The 22,351-nt window shown below is 44.5% G+C and overlaps 1 protein-coding gene across 5 annotated transcripts in view; it reads right to left on the minus strand.

The window, feature by feature from the left end:
• CDH13 (cadherin 13) overlaps nucleotides 1-22,351 on the minus strand; it is a 1,446,671-nt gene that overhangs the window by 384,659 nt on the left and 1,039,661 nt on the right. For all 5 annotated transcript variants that reach the window (XM_064580856.1, XM_064580854.1, XM_064580855.1 and 2 more), the window contains one exon: nucleotides 16,380-16,524. In XM_064580856.1, coding sequence (XP_064436926.1) covers nucleotides 16,380-16,524 — 145 coding nt within the window. The remainder of the gene's footprint in view (nucleotides 1-16,379; nucleotides 16,525-22,351) is intronic.

Genomic DNA, 22,351 nt, shown 5'->3' on the forward strand with positions numbered 1-22,351 from the left:
AAACTGGGCACCAGACCACAGGAGAGCAAGGCAGGCAAAACCTAGAGAGTGAAAACACAGCTAGCCACAGTTCCAGTAAGAGGCACATGTAGAAAATGTGTCATTTTTCATTTGGGCTTATTATGTCCACCTTCAGGCTCCTGGGTGGTCAACTTCCTACCAAGGACCTGGACAAGGCGTTGGTCTTCATGAGAACAGGGAAAATTCCAAAACAAATCAAACTCCCAACACTCTCAGGTTAATATTTATGTGACATTTTAGTTCCTTCAGCAAGGTTTTTATTCTTTGAATTTTGAGGGGCTTTGTGAAGGAGGCTAGCCGAATCTGGATGGATGAAGGTGGAAGGAGGGAGTCACGATGGGGTCCCTATGCCCAAATGACTCACAAGTGCCCTTTCATCCCCTGGGCGCTGGTCTTGATGTTTCCAAGGTCAAAACTCTACCTGACATTCTACAACCTTCTCTGATGTTCATGGTCTTGCTCTCCTTCTTGAATCCAACCTGGGGCTCTAACCACTCTTCTGGGAGGGGGCAGCATGCCTGCTCAGGTATCTCATGATCCAGCAGTTCACTGGCTAAGAACTACCTTTCCGAAGTACCTACCATACCCTGCATGCCAAGCTCACAGAACCACCTGCCCGGGACAGATTCTCCAGTGCTCCTTCATCTTGGAGATGGACAAGACCATCAGCATCTTAAAGTCTCTGAGAACTTGAGCAGTAAAGAAACCAGTTTGATTGATTCCTTCTTTTATTTAGCCAAGAAATCCTTTCAGTGATGCCCCCCAACTAATTCTCAAGCTCATAGTAAAATCATAGAAAATGCTGGTTACTCTTGCATTTTAACTTTGTAAAAGTTGGGTGAATCTCTTAAACTTTGGGTATTATATGGGGGCCAGTCACAGTTAATCCAGATCTATTCTCAATTCCCTCCTCCCCAGCCCATCATGCACATGCACATGTCCACATGAACACACATGTATATATGTGCACACACACATATGTAAATACCGGGTCACACATGGTTTCTCTTGCAGCTAGGGGTAATCATACGATACAGTTCTGCTCTGGGGGTTGTTAATAAAAGACTGCTGAAGGCCTGTGGTAAAGACCTTGCATCCTTCATGAAAAGCACAGACATATCTCCTGCTCCCTCTCTCTTCTTCCTTTAGATATAGCGGTGAGTTTAAAGCTGTGACGAGTCCTACAGCCAAAGAGAAAGGCCAAAGACTCACAGAGATGCCGACTGTCAGATCAGCGAAGTGAAGGAAGCAGCCCACCCACCTCTCAGCTTCTGGAAATATGGGAAAAATCAACCTGAGGTGTTTAAGCCACATTAATTGCTATTTTGTTTCCTGCAGCAGAAAACATTCCTCAATGATACATTAAGAGATGAATTTAATATCGAGATCCCCTGTTACAGTTTTTCCAATTCAGAAATTTTTCTTCCAGGTGGTGTTTGCCCTTCTGTAATATAACTTGACCTTACCCTTTAAGGTGTAATTAGGACCAGGCACATCTGGACTGTCTCATGCTGTAAGGAATCATCCCCATGGACAGGCATGACCTAGAGGAGCTTCCCAGACTGCAAACTCTCAACTGAAGCCACACGGCTGTTTTTACTGCTTGCCCGTTGTATCTCCCACAAGCAATAAAATAAACATTTCCTATTTAGATGCAAAGCCTTGGCTGGGAAACAGCACTGAATGCTTACATCAGAGACCACTGAATAAGGGTAAAGAAGTCTTTCTGTGGAGGATAAGCAGGAATACTAAGAAGTAATTAACCCATACCAAGACAGAGGAAATGCAGTCTCCTTGGAGGAAGATGGCATTTGAGGTCAGACAGAACCAGACTCAAAGTATCTCCTCTGAGAATCTGTGTCAACCTCTCTGAGCCCATGCTTCCTCATCTGAAATATGGATATGATGATAGTCAGTATCACCGGGAGGATGAAAGAGGAAGACAGATCTGGAAGCATCCATTCTGATGTCCATCACCTATGAGGCAAGCTGTGATGGCTTGTTCAAGGAGCAGAGATGTCTGTTTGATGTGGCACCTCATGGCCAAGGGCAAGGGTAAAGGAGAGAGGATGAATGAATGTCTTTCACTTACAAACCTTGGTGGAATAAGTCAGACCATAGGATGGTTGTTTTCAAAAGCTGTCTTTCACTGAAGCTCATACACCCAGTAATGACACCTGCCATAACAGAAGTAGACTCGGACTGACAAAAGTAAAGGTCTCAGGTTACTTTACGAATATACGGGTACTGGTGGAAATCTATGAACGAGTATCTAACTTGAACCAACCGTGGACAGGTTTCCAGAAACTTGACATATTAGTGCAAATTGGATTTTTTCCCCAAAAAACCATTTTTGAGATATATGGTGAACAAACTCCTTAGAAAACACTTCTGAGTAATTCTTTCACTTAATCAGTTGGAATCTTTATTGATGGGGATCCCTCAGGGTGACAAACATAAAAGCAGATGACAAGGAGATGCACTATAAACCCACGCAAAACAGGGAGGGACCATTTCTTGAGGGGTTGCCATATGCTAAGCCTGGCTGCCAAGAACTTACATATATTATCTAATTTAATTCTTATTAAAAAAGTTCGGGATGAGTAGAGCTCAGGTATGCTTTATGGAAGGGACACATTCTCGGATACTGCAAACAATCGAAAATGTGCAAAATTCAAGAGTAATCTTGATACAGAATGGTATATATTCATCTTTGCAAGCTAAAGCAGCACCAACTGTGGCAAAAGCAGATTTATTTAAAAACTGAACTCTGTATTTGGCAATAAAAAGGCATGAAGTACTGATACATGCTCCATACAACACAGATGCACCTTGTCAACACGATGCTGTGTGAAAGAAACCAGTCACAACGTACCACGGATTGTGTGAACCCATTTCCAGGAAATGTCCAGAACAGGCAAATATACAGAGGCAAAAAAAGTAGATCTGTGGTCTCCTAGGGCTGGGGAGTTGGGGGAGTTGGGGGAGGAAATGGGAAATGACTTCTAATACATACAGGGCTTCCCCTGGGGATGATAGAAATGGTCCTAAATTTCATTACACAAATGAGATTTTAAAAATATTTCCACACTGCATCATTTCAAATTTGCCTAATTCAAACTCATGCAAAAGGCTGCCATTGTGGATGCTCACCAATGCAAAATAGGGAACTAGACACTCAAATTCACATAGCTGATAAGACGAAGAGCCAGGATTGGAATTCGGCTTCGCTGGCTGGCAGAGTTCTTCCTTCCCCTGTAAGGTGCTAGGTAATGGCACCATGCCCTACCATTGGGAAAAAAAGTGGTTGATAGTGACTAATATTTATGGCACATGGAGTATTTATTTTGTTAGGATGGTGCTCAAGGCTTGATATCTATTTTCTCATTGAAAAGCTACCCTTTGGGGGCATTACCATTATCCCCATTTTGCAGAGGAGTTACCCAAAGCTCAGAGAGGTAAAACAACATGTTCAAGGGCTCTCAATTAGCAGTGGAAATGTAACAGAAAACCAGATCTTTTGGACATAGGAGTGAGCGGTCCCAGCCCGTGTGCTGCACTCTTGTTAGAACATATTGATCTCCCGGATGAACTGACAGGCACATCCTCATGATGCATTTCCAGTTGACTCACTGGTAAGCAAAAATATTAATATTCTCTGAAAACCTCCTAGAGCCCTCTTTACATTCCTTGTATCCTTCCCCTCCCTCCCTAGTCCTTGGGATGTGGACGTGAGGCCAGCACATTGATGTAAATGGCAGTCACCCAATGATGTGCATTGTTGGAGTATTTTCAGACAATCAGGGCTGACTATGGTCTGAAATTACTGTGATAAGAGAAAACCAAAACCACTATGCTGAGGAAGTTTCCATGATGGGGCACTGAGTAGGTTTTTAATCTAATAAGGGATACCTAATGACAAAGGCCTCAGAATGCTTTCTAGAAAGACCTCTAAGATAATAGAATAGACAAAGACTATTTTTGTTCCAGTAAAGACTCAATTTTCTAGTAACCATACAAAAACTGGTGGCATGAAATACACAGAGAGGAGTTAAGTAGGTTCGAATGTCTTGGGCAGCATAGCATAGCAGTTAAAAAGCATGACTTGGAGTCAAATTGTCTGGGCACTGTAATTCTTACTGGTTGAGTGACACTGGATATGTCAGCGGTTATTAGGTTTGGTGACGAATACAGAGAAGCCCACATATAACAGTGAGCTAAATGGGACAGAAGTTCATTACAGTCTCATGTGAAATAATTCTGGAGAGGGCTAGTATAACATTCCACGGACCACAGAATCCAGTCTCTGTCTTTCATCATGGTTTCCACCCTCAAAGCCACCTTACAAAGCAGAGGGGCTGCCTGAGGTCTAGCCCGCACCGCTTCATTCCAGCCAAGACAAAAGGGCACTCTTCCCAGCCCCCATGGCTCCCACCTCCTTCTGGGAGGTCACAAAACACTGTGCTTAGAGCTCACGGGTCGGTACTTCATCACACGGCCACACCTAGCTACAAGGGGGCCTGGGCAGTGTAGTTTTCCTATCGACACACTGCTGTTGTCATCTATTGGGGGCTCTTACTCATGGAGAGCAGGATGGATACTGAGGGAGAGGTCTCTGTTGTCCTAGAAAAATTGTCTCCTAACCTCTCTAGGCTTTGGCATCCTCATCGGCAACATGAGATGATCACGTATCTGCTTTGTAAGATCATACAAAGCAAGTCAGTGGGAAAATGCACAGGGAACCCTTGGCATAGTGCCAGGCCCAGGGTTCTCCTCCCCCCCCACCCCAAGCCATGCTCACTGTTAACTGCAGCTACATGCTATGGGACCTTCCTGAGAGGAGCAGGCTCTGGCCATCGCCCATCCTGGGGCTCACCATGAAGAGGCACTAACCAATGCCTACAATCCTCCAGACCCCAGATGTGAACTTTGTAACAAAACTCCTCATTTTCTCCTTCTAGGGCAGGTTTTCTTAATCCTGGCACTATTGAGCCAAATCATCCTTCATTGTGGGGGCTGCCCTGTGTGTTACGTTTTGCAGCATCCCTGGCCTCCACCCACTAGATGCCAGGTGCACCCTCCCCTCCCCCAGTGTGGCGACCAAAAGTGTCCGGGGGGTGGGGGAGGGCCAACCATCTGCAGGTGAACCACTCTGTGGTGTCTGAATCCACATGACGTGGTTCTTTGACAGACATGGCAGAGGTCTCTTGGGTTGTCTGTTTTAAGTGCATGGGTCAACATTTCAAGTTAAAACTTTTTTTTTTTTAAGATTTTTTATTTATTTATTTGAGACAGAGAGAATGAGAGACAGAGAGCATGAGAGGGAGGAGGGTCAGAGGGAGAAGCGGACTCCCTGCCGAGCAGGGAGCCCGATGCGGGACTCGATCCCGGGACTCCAGGATCATGACCTGAGCCGAAGGCAGTCGCTTAACCGACTGAGCCACCCAGGTGCCCCATGATTTTATTTATTTAAGAGAGAGAGAGCATGAGAAGGGGGAGGGTCAGAGGGAGAAGCAGACTCCCCGCCGAGCAGGGAGCCCGATGCGGGACTCGATCCTGGGACTCCAGGATCATGACCTGAGCCGAAGGCAGTCGCTTAACCGACTGAGCCACCCAGGCGCCCTCAAGTTAAAACTTTTAAACACACTCTCCTAAACCAGTGGAAATCTAAGCAGCCGTTCTTGAGTGATGTGTCACACACAGAAAGGACCTGGCTAACTTAACTTCCTGTATGTAAGTTACCGTTCAAGCTCTTGCCTCTACCCCTGGCTTAGGACTTTGGTGCGAGCCAGCGAGCACAGAACCTCCTCAGCAAAGAGGGAGGGGATCAGGTTGCAAGAGCAAGAAGCGAAGCAGAGGGATGGATGGCCAGCAGCTCAGTGAGTCTGGTTTTGATGGCCCAGGAACAGGCCCTCCGTTATTCTGAAATGAGGCCTTTCTTAAAGACGAAGAGGCCGACTACAGAAACCCGAGCCCCGCCCTGTCCTCCCCACCAGGAGGGTCTCCGGGTTAGCAGCCCCTTCTAACCACAAACATAGCAGATAAAAACTTTGGCACCCTGAACACACTTAGAAAATGAGAGCGAGAAGAAAACAGTGAAAATCCCCCAAACCAAACTTTTGAAAAATCTTTGAAATGAGCCAGTCTTCTGAATAATAAAATAGCTTTGGGTACTATGCTTGGCCTGAAAAAAATGCAGCCATAATTACAGCAAGAAAGCTGTAAGTCTATTAAAATTTTTTCTTTGATACTGGAAAACTCAATTCCTGACCTATATTTTATAAAACATCTACTTGAAAGGGATTTTATATGCCCTCTTCCCAGAGAGCTTAGAATATTGAATCTCTTCCATTTACTTATGAAGGGAGGTCGTTCTGTACATAAATTACTCAGGACTTCTTTTAGTATATCGTACATATATTAAGGGGAAGGGACTCAAAAGTATTTGTATAGATAGATGGAGACAGCACTCTGCACTCTGCCCTTCGAAGGGATGGTATTCTTAGCGCAATGGGGCTGCAGTAAAGAAGCTGGTTTTTCAAGCTCTCTGCTGATTATAAATCTTTTCTAATTGACATTTGTAGACTGTCTTGATTGATGGTCTAACATGCCTTATGAATCTTCAAGAAGAGTCCTCCTTGAGCCTCTCCCAAACTACTGCTAGGGGGAAGATCTGGCTCTGTTTGAGGAGGCCACCGCCAGTCACAAGGGCTGCACTGAGTTACCTGACCAGCTAAGCTCTAATAAAACACCTTTCCCTCTTCCCTCTCTCTCCTTCATCTACACACACATGAACATACACACATACAAATATATATACACATGCTCACATATGCATATAAGAAAACGTTCTCCAGACTCAGGGCGGCAGATCTGAACTGATCTTAACATTTTCCCAGATGAAGTGGTTAAAGGACAGTGGGTGTGATAGATGGAAAGGAAATGAAAGGACACAGGAGTTAGTCTGAATGTGAATCCCTGCTTCATCACCCATTGGCTGTAGGTGACTTTGGGGAAGTCACTTAACCTCCCTGAGCTTCTGTTTCGTCCATCGTAGAAAGAATTGTAAGGATTTCATTGAGAGACAGATATAGAACCTAGACCAATACCCAGTACTAGAAAAATTATACTGGTTACTACCACTTGTTTCTTTACTCGGGGCGGACACCATCATCCCCCATCGCTCCTAGTGAGAGGCTCCCAGGGGCCTGCCTTTGCCCTGTGCAGCAGGCTGAATTGATTTTCGGCTTTCCTCAAGTCTGCAGACCCTATGGAGTCAGGGTGGCCTGGGTCTGTTTTATGCAGCACCCTGACCCAACCTCGTCCTTCCTGAGAAGCAGCTTTTTCTCATAACCTAACAGGCACTCCAGAGATATTTGTCAAAGTCATGAATGAATTGCCAATAAAGACAGCATTTATTTAAAAATCAAATGAAAAGGGGAGCTTCGAGTGATTCATACTTTCTACCATTTGGGCCCACTTGTTCTTGCATGAAATATACCGAGGGGCTGCTGTGTGTTTGGAACTCTCTGAGATGCGGAAAATTAAGAATGAAGAGAAGATAATCTGGTCCCCTGGTCTGTGGCTTATGCCTTAGAAAGAAAGCTGAAGGTAAAATCTGGTTCGTCCCTGAGGAAAATTTATAAACCTATTATGGTTTACAGTATTACCCTAATTCCATATGAATGGCATTGGCTACAGTAATCCAGTACCAGAAGATGAGTCAACGTTCAATATTCCCCCATCCATTATGGGTTCAGTACAAAATCTTCCGTGGCATCTTCTTGCCACCTCCATTGTTCCCACCCCATCCAGGCCACCATGCTGTCGAGCCTGGGGCACTGAAGTAGCCCTGTTGCCCAACCCCCGTTCAACACAGAAGAGCTCACATCCTCTTTGAACAGCAAAATCAGATTTTACCACTGTCCTCCTTAAACCACCCAAGGGCTTCCTACTAACTTTAAAATATAATCAAACTTATGGAGTTCTAATCCAGGGTTCTGCAAAACATTTCTGTAAAGGGCACAGTAAAAAATATATATATTTATTTTTAAAAGATTTAAAAATATTTTAAATATACATTTCGCTTTTTAAAAATATATCTGTATTTAGGTTATGTATATATTTGGCTTTGTGGGACATATAATCTGTGTTCCAACTATTCAGGTCTAACGGCAGCTCATGAAAAGAGCCATAATCAAGGCTTAAATGAATGGGCATGGCTGTGTTTCAATAAAACTTTATCAACTTCCTTTAAAAAAAAAAGAAAACAGGCAGCGGGACAGCTTTGGCCCATGGCCCAAGGTTGGTGACTTCTGTTCTGATCTTATGCTTCCCTATCTCCTTGAACTCATCTGCCACTCTTCTTCTTGCTGACATTCTCCCACCACGTTGGCCTCTTCTCTGTCCCTCCATCTGTCCTGCCTGCCTCAGACCTTTGCACTTTCTGTTCCCTCTGCCTGGAACATGCTGGCTCGATACCTTTACAAAGGTAGGCTCTTTTATTCTCAGTAGTCTCAGCCTAAATGTAACCTCCTTAGAGAGGTCCTTCTTGACCTCTCCTTCATTATGTCACATCACCTTGTCTTACTTTATCCAAATTATTTAAATTATCTTTTGTTTCATTGTTAATTTTTGTTCTGTTTCCAGTAAAATGCAAATGTCTTAAGAGTTGAGTCCTAAATAGTCTTGGCCACTGCCATATCTCTAGCACTGAGAGCATTCTCAGATTCAGAAAAGCTGCCCAAAAAATATTTGTTGAATGGTTTAGCTGAACGAAATGGTCAGCAAGAATTGATGTGAAGTAAGAATTTCTCTGAAATTATAATTCTTTAATGCCCTCGTGGATGTGCTACTGGGCTTTACTCATCTGCAGCATGAAAAGTTCCTAGGCTATTCAGAGTGGATCCTTCGGTATGAGGGATGGATTTCAAGGCTTTGGTATCTACCATGCTCTGCACCGTAAAAACTCAAGGACTTTCTCATTTTTATTTTGCGGTTGCTCAACTGTCATCTGATTTCCATTTTGGCTAAAAACTCCCATCAGATTTATTCTTTCAAAAGGTTATGGAATGATCACTAAGCTTCTGAAGCTACTGATGCTTCTTTTCCCTCGCTCCACATCAAAGTATGATTTCATTTTAATTAAGCTAATTTTTTACTTTATTTTTCAATATTTGATGTCATAAATCCTTCTTTTTCCCCAATGTAGAGTGGTGGAGGGATGACTCCCAGCTCAACTCTGAAGTATATTCAACAGATTAGTGGGGCATGCATGACTGCCAAGTGTTTATTTTTAGGAGGAAGTAATCTCTGTGACCATGGGAGCCATATCTCTTCAGTTCACCAGGTTATCCTCAGTGCCTAGAATGCGAAGATCTGACATGAAGGAGTAGGAGGCTGGAGGACTGGCAGTAGGGAGACAGACACACAAGGCTAGCCAGGAACAAAGATTTCCTCTTAGAGAGAAGAGTGATTCAAGAAACGATGTGTCATCTGCCTCTTGAACCGGTCTCCAACCCCATGGACTCATACAGGAATTTAGGTGGAGAGAGGGCTAGGAATAAAAATGAAAAGAGTGGTTTTCCAAGTTGCCCACACTAAAGATGAGACACATAGTTTTAGTGGTTGGGTATCCTTTAAACAGGATAAAGGGATCCAGGCTTTCTCCCGTGTCTCACAAAGTCTTATAGTATCTCAAAGTCTCCAGTGGACCTGTATTAGTTGGTCTAAAATGTGCAGTGGTGTCCATCAGAGAGGGACTAGGGTAGAAAGGAGGGAAAATTAGTGGCTTGTTGTTGTTGTTGTTGATTGGCTTGGTCTGGACCCCCTGTAAGACATCATCTGGGCAGGATTAGGAGCAACTTGGCAGAGATTCCATTTCTTGAGTAGCTAGCAAGGTTCAGATAACTCAACACTTTTGATACACTCTATTTCTGGAATTCTCCCTTTGGGAAGAGGTCTCTGATTGGATTGTGTAACTTATGAATTTTGTTTTATGGTCCGCTGCCCTGGAGTGATCTGTACCATAATTCAAGCGCTGCCTAATGCAATCTGAACGGCACTATGGCACATTAATGACATCTGTTCCTCGGCTCCTTCCCTCAGCTAAGACTCCAACAACGAGCCCAGGAGAAGAACAGGACCCACAATGATAGTCTTCTTCTGGATCACAGAATCCGGGGAAGTTTCCAGAGCAAGGCAGTTCATGACCTACCGATAGAGTTTGTGGAATGACCACAAAAGCTCAGAGACGTTGGGTATAATCCAGAAAAACAAATAAACAAAAATGTCCACCAGCGTGTTCAAATGGGAAGGGAGAGGTTATTGTTGTATCCTCAAGCATGAGCTCGGCCAAGATGCAGATACGATCCTTTGATCAGAAGCACCACCCCGACGTACACCAAAATGTAATAAGCACACCCTCTGTCCCGTCCATCCCACATGGATGGATTTATCCTAAAGATTGTCACGCACATGGGAAGAGAGGTGTTCTCTCCCGTAGAGCTGATTATAAGTATGGAGAAGTGAAAAAACTTAAAGCAATACAGGATGGCTAACTAGATGATGGCAGATCCAGACACTAGCTGTTTAAAACAATGATGTAGCTTGACATTTATTGATTTACAAAAAAGTCCATGCAACCCTGCAGAGTGAAGAAAGCGAATTATAGAAAGGAATGTATGGCTCCGTTTCTATCAAATTGTGTAGCACGTCCCTGGGTGTGAACATGCCCGGACAGAGCCCTGGAACTCTATGCACCAAGATGGTGACTGTGGTTTTCTCTGGATGGTGAGATTTGAGGGTGATTGGATTTTTTTTTTTTTTTACTTAAAAAAGCTGAACAAAAGCTGAATTCCTTCATTTTTAAAAGAAATACATCTCTTTAAGAAAACAAGGAAAAAATCCAAATAGTCATGTGCCCAATATTCCAGAGCCCGGAGGATTGGCTGGGATGGTCAAGAACCTACTATGTGGATGTCCAAAAGTACCTGCAAAAGAGAACTGGACAGTTTGGTGGACAGAAAAGCCACATTGCAGTTACCATGATAAGTGAACAGGGGGCCAGGAGTGGCTTTACGATCAGGTCATAGAAACAACTGGAGGGTTTGTCCTGAGCTAGGGCTCAGATATCAACTATCACATAGAAAACCACTGTGATGATTTTGGAAAACAGCGAGTACCAGGCAAAGCTGAGCTCTCAGGACAGCCTCTTGTCCCAAACGCTAACTGATCGGATGTTTTTCCTCATGTCTGTCATCATAGGATTTTTAAAAAAAATGAAAGTACTAGGTCTTGAATAACAGAAATTCAGATAGATCCCAGAGGAAAAACAAAAGACAAAGCCCCTACTCTTCTGACAGCACCTCTTTAGGGAGGCTGGTCTGCACCCCTCTGGGATAGGTGTCCTATGTGGTTGCATCATAGTGCTTCCCACATTTCGATTCTTACTTGTTGCCAGTCTCCCTGCTTGGCTCTGCAAACCAGGAGGGAATGAGCAGCATCGGACAGGTCCACGGCTGCCCCCCCAGAGCTCAGAAGAGTGCTGGCCCAGAGTAGGTGCTCAGTAATGGTACCGGATGGAACAAAAATAGAGGGAGCAAGAGAGGAAGTCAGAGAGGGCAAGGGCACCTGTGTTCTCAGAAGTCAGAAGAGGATTTAGCTGTTAATCTCTACTTCTCTCCACCTGCTCAAGGAGAAGTGTCATCTCTCTTAGGAGTCAGAATGTGCACCTCCAGGTCCTGACCCCTATTTAAAGAGAAAGGTCAGGGCACCTGGGGTGGCTCAGTCAGTTAAGCATCCGACTCTTGGTTTCGGCTCAGGTCATGATCTCAGGGTCATGAGATTGAGCCCAGCATCAGGCTCCATGCTCAGTGTGGAGTCTGCTTATCTCTCCCCCTACTCTCTCTCTCCCTCTCCTCTCTCTCTCAAATAAATAAATACAATCTTTAAAAAAATTTAAAAAAATAATGAGAAAGGTCAACATCACATTTGTCCTTCTTGGTCATGCCTTTTAGAGACTAAGATAATTCCTCCCATCACCTCCCTCCCCTGACATCTCTCAAAGCCGCTCCATCCGTCCAGGTGGGAGGTGCCTTCCTCCAAGCTGCCCCTGCTCACATTCGGGCTGGTCGAAAACACGGAGGGCAGAGCACAGCTGAGGCCAGCCCAACGGCCAGCTCCTGTATCCTCTTGGAAGGCTGCCCCTGCTGGCGCAGTCCGCAAGTGGCCAAGGGTGCCTGGGAATTAAAGTCCCTCTGGGGATAGTTGGTGGCCACTATCTGATGGGTGTGTGGGATGCATATTCCAGCTCCCCTGGGCTGGGGTAACTCTAATGTGTGTTTGTTTATGTCATTTCCTAGGGGCCCCCCCCACCCCCCAAGGGATCAAGCTCACAATTGCCCACCCTGGTAGCTGGCCTCCCTTACCTGGAGCACTCCTCATCCAGTATCCTGCACCTCCCAGGTAAACCACGTACCCTCAGACCTCATCTCTGGGTCTTGTGGTTGGCCCTTCTCAACGGTGCCCAGAAGACTAACTGGTGGCAAGACACCGGGGAGTTGGTCCTAGTAGGCACTGTGGGGCCCCTGCATGTGTGCCCTCCAGGAACTTCAAGGGCCCCAGACCTCTGTCCCCACTCATGAGGTCCAGGCATGCCTTGGGCATTCAGAAAACACCAGGCTCACACAGAGCTCTGGCTGGCCCCACAGAGCAGCCAGGGCTGGGGCTTGGGTCCCATAAATCAATGTCTTGTGACTCCATGAAAGGAATAGCTCATAATTTGTGAAGTTCAAAGACCATCATTTTCTGTTGATCTTCCCTCCTCCAGTACTGATTCCCCAAAATAACACCCTGGAGTTTTAGTGCTGAGCGGCTGGAAATGGTCTCCTGTCTGCACATACAGATAAATATGGGTGACCTTCCTCCATGACGGATTGGTGCTGATGGCGTATCCAGGTACACTGGAACATGAAAATGCTCGGTTTGTCGGGAGATGAATGTTCCTTCGCACAAACCGCCTGACTCTTTGCCTTACCTCCCCTAAACGGTATGCTGCAGGAATAATAAGAATAATAGGGGGCATTAACAATGCACTAGCTTCCCTTGAACCTTTGTTCTACTGTAAATGCTGAGAGAAGCAGTGTCTCATTTAATGCTTGCATACAGTTCTCTAGGGCAGGTGCTATCATGCACCCACCCCATTTACAGACAAGGTGACTGAGGTTTCTAGAAGGTTCAGTAAGCTGCCCAAGGTCTCACCTGGGTAAAGAGCTGAGTGGAGCATCAAGCCAGCCCTGGACCACAGTGCGGTGCTCAGGACCAGCTTCAGAATTGAGGGGGGGACCCCAGTGCAAAAGGAAAATGCAGGGACCCTTGTTCATTACTTATTAAGAATTTTAAGGTGGTGACAGCAGAGCCTAATACCAAACGTGGGGCCCTTTGGAATGTGGGGCCCTGTGAGGCTGTGCAGGTCACACCCCACGACACTGGCCCTGATGACTTGACCTCAGAAGAAAGCAACGTGAGTGACAACAAGGCCCACACGTAACACTGTGCAACCTCAGAGACTGAGCAACAACACACGTTATACCAAGTGATTCGATGAGCTGGATGTTTGGTCAGAAGAGTGGTTTACTTTCCGTCAGAAGCTCCATCAGTTCTGCTGATAGAGCAAACACCTGCCCTCTGGCTGGGACTGAAAAGAGTCCATGGTGAAGAATGGGAGGGAAGGTGGCCAATGCCAATCCATACACGGGAGCCCGCCCGTGCCTTGAGCCAGAGATGCAGACAAAGATTCTGACTCAGCCACCAGCTGTGGGACTTTGGCCAAGTGTCCGGATCTCTTTGAGGTTCACTTTTCTCCTATGTATGATGGGGAGAGTGTATCCACCCCTCTGGGGAGGGAATGGTGGAGTGGAGGCAAGGACACTAGGTCATAAAGGTCTTGGCACATGGTAAGCACTCAACCCCATGCTGCCGTAGTTTGATGGCTGTTTTCACCATGAAGTTTGTGGGGCACTTGAAAGAGCACATGAACCCTGCCTGAACACTGCCCCTCAGCTATTCTTTATGTGAGCGAGGCAAAGTCACGGAACTCTTTCCAGGCTCAGCATCCCCTTCTGTAAAATGGATCCGCTATAGCGTCTCCGACACGGAAGATTCCACCAACCATAAAGGAGCAGGGCATTATTTCTACAACTGGTCAGGGTTCCTTGTTTTAACTTGTAAGTGGTTTAGGTTGGGGAGGAGGATTGGAAAGGGATCCCAGGCCCTGCTCCAGATTCCCACCACCCTCATCAGGGCTTCAGGGGCCATCATGCCTGAGATCCCTTAGAAGGCGCTGAGTGATCTAGGTGGTGTTTCCTCTAATAAAAGTTTTCCACAACATTTCCACACTCTTGACCCCAGATCTGACTGACTCTCTTTCAATTCCTGCTTTAAAACCAAACCCAGAGGGGGCCGAAAAAAAAAAAACAACAACAATGATTCAGGCCAAATTCTGCAGAGCTGAAAGAAGCCACACAGCCATCCGCATCTTTAGGTATTTTTATAGGATAGCACCAATCATAAATAGGAGTTGGAGGTGGTTCATGTTTTGCTGGAGATCCGTCCACCCTAACCGAATTACTTTGTGCTTTAAGAAATTCAGTGTACATAAAAGATTCCATTTTTCTTTGAAAATGTGACATGTATATATACATATAAAATTTGAAATTCTTTCTGAAACTTTAAGGAAGGGCACAGTGGGAGGAAAATTGGACATCGTCTAATCATAGACACACATAATATACAAAGACATGCACATGCTCACAGCCGTCTCCGACGTAAGCATTGTTATTTACATTTAGAACACTTTCCTGGCCCCGCTCGAATTCCAGTCACTCACAGACAGGGCCCCAGCACCACAGATGGAAACTGGGAATCATTTTCCTGTTCTGCTCAAACTCCAGCCTCTTTAATAGCTTTCCCCATCAGTTCCCCTGACTCGTCTCGCACATCAGCTTGTTTAAGAAGGTATCTGTGAACATCGAACCCCAATTCCAGGGTCTCTCTCACCAGAAGCCCTCCTTCCATCAAAAGCAGCCTACGAGGTGGGGAGAGGTGCCAAGGGAAAGGCTTGGCCGAAAGTGATCGGCCCACCTTCACCTGCTGCTCCCCATCTTTCTAGGCCGGTTGCTACTCTTCCATCTCCTGGGCTCCCCCAAATGCTCCCTAGCACCCACAGGCAATACCCACCCCTTTTTACAGAATGCCCTCAAATCTGGGAAAGGAAAGCTCGCCTCCTGCCCCTGGGGAGCTGATGAAGTGCAGGGAGACCCAGCTCCTTGAAGCTGGAAGGAGGTGTGGGCACCGTGCATACAATTACTCATGGGGTAGTCTAGGCAGGTTACCATGACAACGTTTGCAGAGCCTTATATATCTACATGTTATTGATATATCCCATCAATTCAGCAAAGGGGGAAAATAGAACTAGTCAAAGCAGTGCTCGGGCTTCCATCTCCCGTCTGGCCAGCTGAATGACTTATTTGTTTGGGCATAATCTAGACTCAGCGACAGGGAGACTCTCCCTATGGTGCTTCCTCACCCAAATGGATTTTAAAGCTTAAAATCAAAGTCCAGTCTCATAATAGGGATTTTTCGACTTTGCTCTTCACTTGCTCAAGCATCATACTCAGCCGTGACTTTTGCTGCCAGTCACAGAATGCTTTTATTGGTATCTCTTGCACCAAAAAAGGGAGCTCTAAATTTTACAACCTTCCCTGATAGAAAGGTTAAGTGTGGAAGAAAGATAAGAGGAGCTCTGTAGTAACATCACAGTAGGTGCATGTGTTTCCAGAGAGAAATAAAATGTCTTGCCTTTGGCCCTTTGACTGAAGACAAAAGGTTTCTCCATGCACCTTGCGTAAGGAAAGGGAAAAAATAAGTCCTACCTGGTTTTTTCCAAAATGGTTCTTATTAACAGACAATGATGAAAGGAAGAAGCGAGGAGTTTGGTGGGGGGACCTTAATTTTCTTCAAAGCCCTGTCATACCACAAAGCTCAACCTTGGGCCCTCACAAGGGTGAGTTACGTATTTATACGATGTCTACCGTCAGCCGTGCATGAGAGACTTAGATGCTGGTCATCCTTGAAAGATGGCTTTCAGAGATGAGGCGAGAGACTTCCATAACCTGCAACACCCCAGTCCTGTTCTGAGTTGCAGATGTGTAGCCCTTGCTTCTACCCAGGGAGATAACATGTCAGTGTTGATGCATACCAACAAGCTGAAGTAGCAACAAAACAGTCTCTAGAATCCCCAGAGATCGCAGTATGCCACTTTCCAAGCCGTTATGCTAATGTAAACCAGTTTAACATACCTGTTGGCGATCCTTCCATGACATGGCCAATGTAGGGGCCTTCTCGAAAGATGGGTCTGTTGTCATTCTGGTCAATCACAATGACTTCCAGAGGAACTGGCCCCTCGAGAGTTTTGCCACTGACATCAGTGGTCTCCACAAATAGCTATGGGAGCAAAGAAATCAGGGGAGAAAGAAGTCATTAATTCATTATGAAAACTAAAGTCAGGTTCTCTGGAGAAAGCAGGTTATATCAGCAATTTTATGAGCCCTTGGCAATATTCAAATTTCGGTCTCAAAGGATAGTCACTGCAACCAGAAAAGAAACTAAACATTATAAAATAAATGACAAATTTCAGTTCATGTTAGGACCCCCTTGGGAAATTCACAATTAATTCATCAAATCTGCAAAGGAAGTCCAAAAAAGAAAGAGAAAACACTGGCAATCAGCCATAGCTAAGAAAATGTGCTTACATTGTTTGTTTTTTCTAACATCATTATGCTTAAAAGGAATGTTATGCTAATAAAAATAATTGACTAAGCAGTTATGAACAAAGCACATTAAGAAATAACCGAAAGTGTTTATGGTAATGTTTAGGAGAAATTCAGGTCAGGAAGAATTTATAGAGAGCCCTCCTGAGGCAAGGAAGGCGTTTGCAGGGGTCCGGAGTGCGACCCTGGGATTGCTGTCCACCAGGCCCATGTAATCAAGGCAGGATTTCACAATCCCATGTGACACATACAGAGCTACCTTCAGATCTCAAGGATGAAGAAAATAATATATATATATATATATATATATAAAACAACAACAACACCCCAGCTATATTGTTTGTCTTGGAAATAAGGAATTATGTCATGGCATTTCCAATGAGACACAGCGGCCTTATGCTGTCCTTTTCCGTGCCTGATTCCGCCTCGGTCTAACTCGGCAGCAACAGTAACACTTCTCGGCTTTGAGTTCTGGTCCCTGCATCATCCCTGAAACTGTAGCTCTTGGGGAACGGGCCCCTGCAGTTGGAATCCCAGCCCCTCTTTTCAGGAGCTAAGTGGCCTTGAGCCATTCACCTCCTCTCTCAGTTTTCTCACCTGTAAAATGAGGTTAATAAAAAACACCCATTATTAGGAATAATAATCAACATTACCCAGGGCTTATCAGGCGCTCTACTATGTAAACTCACTTGGTCTTCAGTCGGTAACCCCATGAATCATTTGCAAGGAAGGAATGAATGCAAATTAGAGGTTAAGTGGTAGAATCTGTATTTGACCTCATGAAGTCAGCCTCCAGAGTTCATAACTTTAGCCACTATGAACAATGTTCTTAAAGCACCAGCTCTCCTGCTCTCCCATGCTATGTTTCCAGAATACTAACTGCTCCTACGGTTGCTACAGCTATGATCAGCCCTATTGTCAAAACAAGCCCAGATTAGGAAAGTGACAGAGAAACACTTTCATTTACGAATCAGCACGGTCGCACCCCACCTGGTGGTACCGCAGACTGGTATCATCCTTTTGGAAAGTAGCATGGGAAAATCCCACAAAAGCTATGAAGGACTCATACACTTTGTTCCGCTTGGATACCACTGTTTAGTCTGTTTGAGTCAGGTTGCACTACATCTATGAAAACATTCACTGACTGTTATTTCATTATTAGAATAATGACTCACCACTGCCATCCGCTAAATGCCCAGGGACGGGGGTGGGGGGCTGGTTGACCAAATGTTTGTTACAATGTCATAGAATACAGCCATTAGAGAAAATCATTATTCCACCTTGTTGATCCACTTAGAAAATTGTGTGTAAACACAAAAAATTGCATGGGACTCGTGTGTGTGTAATTTGTGCTTGTGCACAGAATTTGAAGGCAGTAAGCAAAAATGAAACCAGGTATGCTTGGCTAGAAGAATATCTTTTTCATTTTTCTCTTTCACACTACTTCATCCTTTCACCAGGAAAAAAAAGCAGAGCCTTTTAAGATCACACAAAGGAGAACTCGCAGAGAGTGAAATTCTATACTTTTTCTGCTGTTTTTTAAATGCTATGAGAATTCGGGGCGCCTGGGTGGCTCAGTCGTTAAGCGCCTGCCTTCGGCTCAGGTCATGATTCCAGGGTCCTGGGATCGAGCCCCGCATGGGGCTCCCTGCTCCGCGGGGAGTCTGCTTCTCCCTCTGACCCTCCTCCCTCTCATGTAATCCTCTTAGTAAGCATGGACTTCCTTCCTGCTGTCCTGGGTTAGCCCCTATTTAGCCTTCAGATCTCAGCTCCGATACCACTGGCCAAGATCTTCCCCTACCCCTCCAGACTAACTAGGGCATCCCTGGTTTACACTCCCATGGTAGTGGTGCCCTTTCTTTATAACATTTTCCATAATATAGCTTATTTATTTGTAGGATAATTCAATTAACGTCTGCCTCTCTGACAGGTCCCATGAAGGCAGAGGTGTCATGAATATTCTTGACCATTAGCAAATCCTCAAAGCTGAGACCTAATGCCTACACATAACAGCCACCTGCTTCAATACTGATTGCATAAAGCTGACTTCACACTGATGAAGAGGCAGTACCTCTTTAAGAGACTGGAGTCCAAAGTTTGACCTCAGCTTTGTCCATCTGTCCTTTCTTTCCCTCCCTGGCACATAAGAGCTGACAGTTGGTCCCAACTCCATGGCCTATAAGTCAGTTGACTGTGCTGTCTTAATTCATGAATAAGAACCACAGTGGATAAACAATACCTAAGTACATTAAATTAATTACTTGCCTTTTAAAGAAGGGAACTAACGTTTATTTGGTGTCCAATACGTGTCTGGGCTTTTTATGTATTATCTCATTTGGCTCAAAACAACCTGAAGAAGAACCCACTGCAGCAAAACCCAGAGAAATTTAAGTACTGGTCTAGAAGCAAAAGCTAGTTTGTGATCCAGCTGGATCCAAACTTAGGTCTGACTCTAAAATTCGTGCTTTCTTCCACTACGCCCTTGTTTGCCAAATGCTCTTTCATGGACTTCCCGTGCATTTTTGTTTTATTCTCTTTACTGTGTTATTTACTTAATAGTAAATAGCTTTACACTGATTGCTGTTTCATTGTTGCCTCACCCGAGGCGAAATTACCCATGAATTTAGGCATATGATGAGCTTATTATAAATTTTTCCTAATAAACATGAAAATACATATTAAAACACTATAGGCTTATATATAAACTATATATATATATATCATGATATACATATATATAGATCACCCTGCCACTTTGGCAAATTGGGGAATGTTACAGTATCAGCCTAGCTACAACATGCTCCCTTCTAGAATGTCAGACTTTCTGAAAAGAAAGAAGTTTTCCCTCGTATAAATGTAACTCTAAAATGACCATGGTGAATAGAATGGGGAGGGGAACATCGTATGCAAATCACCCCTAATCTGTTTAAAGCAAAATACTTTATCCAAGAGTGGAGACATGAAGGTACCGCATGAACATGAGCTGTTTCCCATTTCAAGGGCATGGTACATGGGCAACAGGTTTCCATAGAAATAAAGAAGCCCACAGACATTTTTAAATAAGGATGCTATTGTGAGTTTATTTATAATAGATGATCTTTCAAGGTTGAGAATGTTGGAAGATTTTTAAAAACCAAAATTTCCACCATGGGTATAATGTTTGTTGTCATAGGAAAGAAAAAGATAAAACAAATCCTAACTTATTTGGTTAATGTGAAACTTAAATCGTGCTTACATTTTGCATCTGAATTCTTACTTATTTAATTAATATAGTATCATATTCATTTGTTATAGGTTTCTCTGATAGAGACTTATGTATTCTGCATGGGAGAATATACTCATAATCCAATCAGATCATAAACAACTGGAAGGCAGAAACACTGTTTTCTAGGTATTCCTTCTATACATAAACAAGTGCCTTGAATAAAGAAAGCACTGATAGGTTTTGGTTTTTTGTTTTGTTTTGTTTAGAGAGGGAGACGGGGGGGAGGGGCAGAGGAAGAAAGAGACAGAGAGAATCTTAAGCAAATTCCACACCCAGCGCAGAGCCCAGCAGAAGCCAACGCGGGGCTCCATCTCCGTCTGAGATCATGACCTGAGCCAAAATCAAGAGTCGGACGCTTAACCGACTGAGCCACCCAGGCGCCCCACTGACAGGTATTTTTACTGAGTTTCTGTTTTCAAGTCTCATGCCCTCCCCACCTACCAACATCTCACAAAGACTGAACCAGACTTTTCCATCGAAGACATCCTCATTGATCACTGAAACTACACTAGATTTAGAAAGCCTGCCTTCAAATTTTGGCTCTCCTACCACAGAGTGACTGTAGCTGGCAGAATAATGGTCTTCCTAAAAATCTTCACTTCCTACTCCCTGGAGCCAGCGCATATGATAGGTGACATGGCCAAGTAGAATTAAGGTTGCTGATTAGCTGACCTTAAAATAGTGAAATCAGCCCGGATTATCTGGGTGGACCCAGTGTGATCACAGGGTCCTTAAGAGTGCGGGAGAGGAGGTGGGGAGCAAGATGGCGGAGGAGTAGGAGACCTGGATTTCGTCTCCTCTCAGGAATTCAGCTGGAGAGGGATCAAACCATTCTGAACACCTACAAACTCAACAGGAGATCGAAGAAAAGAATAGCAACAACTCTCTGAACAGAAAAGCGACCACTTTCTGGAAGGTAGGAGATGTAGAGAAGTGAACAAGGCGATATTCGGGAGGATAGACGGCGGGGCACAGGGCCTCCGTGGGCTGCTTCTGGCAAGTGATAGAGCAGCGGAGCACAAAATCAGAACTTTTAGAAGTTGGCTCCGCCGAGGGACATAGCTCCAGTGGCTAAGCGGGGGGTGGAAACCTCGTGGGACAGTGTGGTCTCAGGACCCTCGGGGTCACAGAAAGACCGGGGGTGCCTGAGTGCGGCAGAGCTCCCAGGTAATGGAGCAGGGAAGCCGGCTACAGAGGCGGAGCCCAGGCGCCATAAACCGTGATCCGCGGCCCAGTCGGGCCACTGCTCCTCCAGCAGGGACCCCACAAGCGGCAGATCCGGGGAGACTCACCTTCCTCCCCCGGGAGGAGCCGCGCGGGACTGCACCGCAGGGATCTGCTGGGTTTGGAGACTCCACCCGGGGTCGGGTGCCGGAGATAGAAACGCGCGGTCACAGGCTGAGTGAGCACGGAGTGCGGCCGGAGACCGGGGAGCCGGGAGTGACTGACGGCTTTTCTCTGGCTTTTTTACCATGATTCTTTAGTCTTTCAAAGTTAATTTTTTTTTAACTGTCTTTTTTCTTTTTTTTCTTTTTGAATTTTTCTTTTTCCCTTTTTCAACCAACATCTTATCAATCCTTTTTTTTAAAAAACATTTTTATTTTTCATTTTTAGAGTCATATTCTATCTCTTCATAGTAGTTATCCGTATTTTTGGCATATATATATATAAGTTGTTCTCTCTTTAAAATTTTGAGATAGTTTCTTCTAACAGATTAAAATATACCCTAAATCTCTAGTATATGGTTTTTTCTACTCCCCTGCCTGATCACATTCTCTCCTTTTTTTCTTTTTTCTTTTTTTAAATCCTCTTCTTTCTTTTTTCAAACAACTTCTTATCAATTCCTTTTATAAAATTTTTTATAATTTCCATCTTTACAGTCATATTCCATCCCTTCATCATATCAACCCTTATTTTTGTACATATATAAGTTTTTCTTTCTTTAAAATTTTGGGAGGCACTTTCTTCTAAAAGACCAAAATAGACCCCAAATCTAGTGTGTGGCACTGATCTATATACCAGCCTGATCATATTTGATCACATTCTGGTTTTTTTTTGTTGTTGTTGTTTTGTTTTGTTTGTTTTTGTTTGTTTTTATCTTTATCTTTTTATTTTTATTTTTTTTCCTTTTTCTCTCTTTCCGTTTCTTTTTCCACTGCTTCAGGTCTTTTCTGATTTGTTTAGAGTATATTTTCTGGGGACATTGTTACTCTGCTAGCATTTTGTTCTCTCATTA

This window comes from Mirounga angustirostris, unplaced genomic scaffold (assembly GCF_029215605.1).
Source record: "Mirounga angustirostris isolate CCGP_5_RB_7025 unplaced genomic scaffold, mMirAng1.0.hap1 SCAF_16, whole genome shotgun sequence".
In the NCBI taxonomy this organism is placed as follows: domain Eukaryota; kingdom Metazoa; phylum Chordata; class Mammalia; order Carnivora; family Phocidae; genus Mirounga; species Mirounga angustirostris.